Source organism: Cyprinodon tularosa, unplaced genomic scaffold, assembly GCF_016077235.1.
Source record: "Cyprinodon tularosa strain WSP-4 unplaced genomic scaffold, ASM1607723v1 ctg1736, whole genome shotgun sequence".
Classification (NCBI taxonomy): Eukaryota; Metazoa; Chordata; class Actinopteri; order Cyprinodontiformes; family Cyprinodontidae; genus Cyprinodon; species Cyprinodon tularosa.
The window spans coordinates 298-6209 of record NW_024038562.1 but is presented as its reverse complement, the minus strand read 5'-3'; the positions used below and the strand labels follow the sequence as shown (position 1 = coordinate 6209).

Below are 5912 nucleotides of genomic sequence, written 5' to 3'. Positions count from 1 at the left end.
CATAATTAAATAAATTAAAAACTTTATGACATAAATACCATTTTGATAAATAATACACAAATATATTAAAGAATAAAAATATATATTTCATAATAACATTACCTTGTTTTTATTTCATGACCATATTATATATTTGTTTGTTATTTATCAAAATTGTATTTATTTTATAATTTTTTATTTATTGATTTAATTATGAATCATTCGGGGTTCCATATAGTTGATCCACCATTCATTTGGGATATCCGATTTTTTGTATTTTTTGATATTGGTTTGCTAGGTTAATCTCCATGTTGATATGAACCTATCCAATGAACTGGCACGTCATCATTACCTCAGACGTAAATTCAATCCACTCTTGAAAGGAATGGGGGTCAGTTCTACTCATATACTAAGAGTTAATCTTGTCAAAATAATCAATAACTGGGTAACCAGTTGAGTGAACTTAAAACATTTGTGGTGCCTGAACAATATGGCAGCTTTGAGTGCAGCTCTGCAATTGTATTGAGTTTATAGCACTGTTGGGGAATACAGTGTATCCTGGCTTCTCTTCATTGGCTTCCTGTTAAATCCAGAATAGAATTTAAAATCCTCCTTCTCACATATAAAGCCTTAAATGGCCAAGCTCCATCTGATATCAGAGATCTGATTGTTCCTTATGTTCCTAACAGAGCACTTCGCTCTCAATCTGCAGGTTTACTAGTGGTTCCTAGAATTTCTAAAAGTAGAATGGGAGGCAGATCTTTTAGTTCTCAGGCTCCTCTCCTGTGGAACCAACTACCAGTTTTAGTCCGTGAGGCAGACACCCTGTCTACTTTTAAGGCTAGGCTTAAAACTTTCCTTTTTGATAAAGCTTCTAGTTAGAGTGGCTCAGGTTATCCTGATCTATCTCTATAGTTCTGCTGCTATAGGCTTAGACTGCTGGAGGACATAGGGACCCCTTTTTCATCATTCTGCTTCATTCTATCTCTATTCTCCCACTCTGCAGAATCTGTTAGTTCAATCTCTAACGTTCTGCTCTCTCTGCTTTTTCTCATAGTAGCTTCATCTGGTCTGTTCCTGTTTGGCTGTGACTCCATCCTGGAGAGAAATATCAGCTGTGCTGCTGCCTAATGAATCTATTTATGAGTAATCTGAGAATAATTTCAGTAGTTCTTCATGTGCTGTAAAAATGAATAATTCTCTGGGGAGAATGTTTCTATGGCAACAGAAACAAAGGTTGCAGAAACTCTCTTTGTGAAATGGAAAACTCAGTTTGCCACTTTTCAGGTTTAGAAAACCGAGTCTGTAAAAAAGAAGTTTTTGAGGAAGAAGAAGAAGTATTTATTTATTTTTTTTTTAGACTTTAGAAACTCAGAAGCTGATCAAATATCGGGTTAAATATCGGTGGGGGGGGGCAATGTCCGATATTCAGTTTTAAGGCCGATACCGATAGGGGGCCGATTATATCGTGCATCCCTAACTAGCAGTAAGCAAACATACTATTTTCTGATGCTTGATGGAGTTTCTGTGAGAAGCTCCTGCACCTCCATGCCAGATGAGGAGCTCCATGATCTAGTGAGGAGCATCACTGTTGGCTGCAGGCTTGTAATGGGAAGACTTCAGCCTTTAGGTCAGCGGATCCAATGGAGCAGAATAAAAGCATCTATGCATCGAGTGGATGGCACAGCGGCTCTTTCTCCACTAACGCAGTCAGGATGTGTTGTGAGAAGAAGTTATTCAGTCAGAGCACCGCTTTCCCTCGTTCATGTGGACACAAACTCATAAGGTAAGTGATTTAATGTGCAGCGCTTTGGAAACCCTTTTCACTTTTCTTTACTCCAGGGCCGTAATTAAACAATTTCATCGATTTAGGTTGGTTACAATTACCAACATTACTTTTGGATATTAGTTAAAACCAAAAACTTTTACAAATTATTGAATTTAATCATGGAAGTATTGTCATGTATTTCAATATCCAGCTTACTTGTGGCTTATCGTTAAATCCTGCATTTTTTAAAGAACATTTTATGTCAGATTTGATCTTTTCCTTTATAGGTTCAACAGTCATATTTGGGGGCATTGATGGCTTTTCCAGAAAGGTAATCTACATTTATTATGGAAAACAAAAAGCTACTCTCATAATCCTAATTTTTCAGTTTCAATGCTATAAAGTCATTGAATTGGAAATAATTTAACTTTTTTATAGGTTATGTATCTAGAAGCTGCCGACAACAAGTTTTTTCTGTCTTCATGTGAGAAAAATGGTTTGCCGTCCAGGTAGCAGATTAAAACTGCAGCTTTACTTAACAAGTCCCTGTGATTTGGCATTTTAATATCAATATTATTAAATACGTACATATTCTATAATTTACTGGGGTCAGAGGTCATCAAGGTGTGGAGGACCTAGATATTGCACAGTTCATGTTTACTGTGTGAGGAACTGATAGAGGAAGCTTCATCTCTGGTAGGATTGTCCACAATCAGAGGTAAACATTCACGTTTTCTAAAGATCAGATGCAGTAATCAGATTACTTTATGGATAAAATTAGATGTGCTCTCATCCTGGTGAGTTTATTGCTTTTACCCACATGCACAAACATTCTGAGGAGACCAGGGAAATGTTTTTAATATTAAGAACAAAGTTTAGTTGATCACCTGATCACGGCTGGACTCAAGAGGACCAAGATCAGCCCAACTGATGCAGCTGATAGAATGCTGCTCTTCCACAAGGTACATTCATCGTAAAATTGACACAATATACTAGTTTTTACTTGGGTTTTGAGAAACAACCTATTATGGAACATGATGTAAAACCAACTGTAATATCTGAACCAAATAAGTCACTAGGAATGTTTTTTCTTTTCTATCATGTGTTTTGCAGTCATGCAGCAGCATAGATGAACGTCTAAAACAAAGAGAGGGAAAGCAGCCATTCATCCTTGCGGTTGGCCGTACCCGTAACAAGATTGACACCTACTATGTTGCCGTGGACAAACAGCTCATTCCATGCCACCATACCAGCTCACTGAGTGCGTTTGATGAACTTTTTAAATGTCACTATGTCTTCAACCTCTGGTATGATGAGTCCCTGGTCCATCTGTACACGTTTGTACAGACTACTGTATTCAACATCGATGTTTCCTCCACGGAAGAGTCACCTCGTGTGCGTGAGTTGCGTGCCAAGATCTTGAATGACAATGTTTAAATGTTTTATCTGCCAAGCCTTGCATACCACCAGTAAGGCCTTAATAAGCCACTTGCGGATAGGACACAGTTTTTACCCAAGCACTAAGTTCAAATTGTCTTGTTCTCAAGACGCCTGTCGGCGTCAGTTCAGTACATATGCAGGTTTGACAAAGCATTTAAATACTGTTCATGGTAATGATTTATGTCACGGTGATGATGCAGAAGAGGGTGGCCTCATTGATGATCTTCAGCTTGAACCTGATTGTGCTTCTTCACAAAATCCTATTGAAGGAAATGAATTTTTGCAAGGTGCTGGGTGTTCTGAAAGCAATGGATCTGGTCAGTGTAGCATTGACGATACGAAAAACATTTGTGCTGCAATTATTTCTAAACTAACTGGTAGTGGTGTGGCAAATAGTGTAGTTTCATCAGTTGTAAGTCATTTAGAAGATTTTGCAGAAGGACTTTATTCTGAGTTTAAGCACAAAGTTTTGTCTGCTATACCGGTTGATAATCCTGTAAGAAATACATTGGGAAAATGTCTTGAAACCTTGAAAACCCTGTTGAGAACTTTAATACTGAAAGTAAAAGAAAGAAGTATTTAAGTGAAAAATGGGGAATGGTGGACCCCGTGGAAAAACTGTTAGGATTCCGCTATGATTCAAGACTCAATAAAGTTACGGGTACTTTTGATCAAGTACCAGTGAAAGACACTTTTGTGTATGTTCCAATTTTGGAAACGATCAAATTTATCTGTCGCAATACTCATATTTGTGGACTGCTTAGCCGCCTTCTGTATCAAGCGAAAACCAGTATGAGGACTTCTGTGATGGAAGTTACTTTAGATCGCATCCATTATTTTCAGAACACCGAACATCCCTGCAAATTCAGTTATTTTACGATGACCTGGAGTCGGCTAATCCACTTGGTTCAAAGCATGGACATCATAAAGTTGGAGCACTGTACTTTGTTCTGAGAAATTTGCCGCCAAAGTTAAATTCTGCACTAATGAATATCCATTTGGTTGCATTGTTTCATACAGATGATGTTAAAAAATACAGCTTTGATCCCATTTTGCAGCCGCTAATTGATGACATCAAAGTGTTGGAGAGTCATGGAATTAGTTTGCCACATTCAGCTGTAAATGTCCGCGGCACAATTTCCCAAATCACAGGCGATAATTTAGGCATGCATGGGATCATGGGTTTTATCGAGTCGTTCAGTGGACGTTACTTTTGTCGTTTGTGTTTGATTGAAAGAAGTGATGCCCAGAATGTTTTCAGTGAGGATGACCCAAAGATTATCTTGCGAGGTAAAGAAATCTTTCAAACTCATTGCAACGAGTTACAGTCAAATCCACAAAAGTTGCATGTGTGTGGTTTAAAAAGGAATTCAACTTTAAACAGCTTACAGTTCTTTCACGTTTCCCAGAACTTTTCTTTAGACATAATGCACGACATTCTTGAAGGGGTTGGACAGGATGAAATCAAGTTGCTATTAGAATACATGTCAGAAAACTTTTTGTCAAAACCTGATCTTCTGTCTCGAATCTATGCTTTTGACTATGGGTACTTGGAGCGGAAAAATCGTCCAACAAGGGTCAACTTGGATAGTGGTAACAATACAATAGGATTGAACTGGATTCAGACTCTATGTCTGATTAGAAATATTCCCTTGATTTTTGGTGACATTGTGCCGAAAGGTGATCAGAATTGGTCTTTGCTGTTGCTTCTACTACAAATCATTAACATAATTTTCTCTCCATCGTTAACAATGGGCATGACGGTGTATTTAAAACATTTAATAATGGAACACCATGCCTTGTTCAGACAGCTTTATCCAAATAGAAATATGATCCCAAAACACCATTATATGTTACATTATCCGAGTTGTATCAGAAGAATTGGACCCTTGATTCACATGTGGAGCATGAGATTCGAAGCAAAACACAGGGTGTTCAAAAACACGCTGAAAAACTTTAAGAACATCACAGTGTCACCTGCCAAAAAACACCAGATGTTGATCGCTTACAATTGGGAGACATCCCCTTTAAACCACATAGAGTATGGTCCCCTGAAAGCATTTGATCCAGATAATGATCATGACCATTTACCCCAACTTGTTCCTTTTGTGCAAGAAGATACTTTTTCAACTAACTGGGTTAAGATTTGTGGGACAGAGTATAGAGTTGGATTGGTTGTATCTAGTGGCACTGACCATGATTTTCCTTTGTTTTATAGGATAAAAGTGATTCTTAAGCTTAAGAATGATGTCCATTTCATTGCCAATAAGCTTGATATTGAATACTTCAGTGAACATTTTCATGCGTATAAAGTGTGTGAATCGGATGAGAAAGTTGTAATCAATGCAAATGTTGTGGAAACGTATAGGCCTTTTGACCTGCAGAGCAGTTATAGCACCGATGATGATTGTCTTTTCATTGTACCATTATTTTTGTACGTTTTGTGATGTCATTTGCAACTGTCATTTGTAACTGTTTTTGGTGCTTGGTGTATTAAAAACTATAAGTTTTTTGTATAAGACGTTTTGTATAAGACGACTTAATTAACACTAGTAGAACAGTGAGATGGGTGTATTTCATGTATGTAAATGTGCCCTGCACACTGCTGCACACAGTCCAGATGAACATTTAGTTTTAGAAAAAGCAGTATTTATTGTACAAAATAACACTAATTAGTGTTACATGGTAACCCCTATAGTGAGTTAAGCTAAGCCAATTCAACACT

At 37.5% G+C, this 5912-nt stretch overlaps 1 protein-coding gene across 1 annotated transcript; it reads left to right on the top strand.

The window, feature by feature from the left end:
* The first annotated feature begins 2639 nt into the window (after window positions 1-2639).
* Window positions 2640-5697, top strand: LOC119781269. The gene is made up of 2 exons (XM_038281677.1): window positions 2640-2709; window positions 2861-5697. Exon 2 carries the CDS (start codon window positions 4174-4176, stop codon window positions 5632-5634), a length of 1461 nt encoding a protein of 486 aa, XP_038137605.1. The 5' UTR covers window positions 2640-2709; window positions 2861-4173; the 3' UTR covers window positions 5635-5697.
* Window positions 5698-5912: the final 215 nt, after the last annotated feature.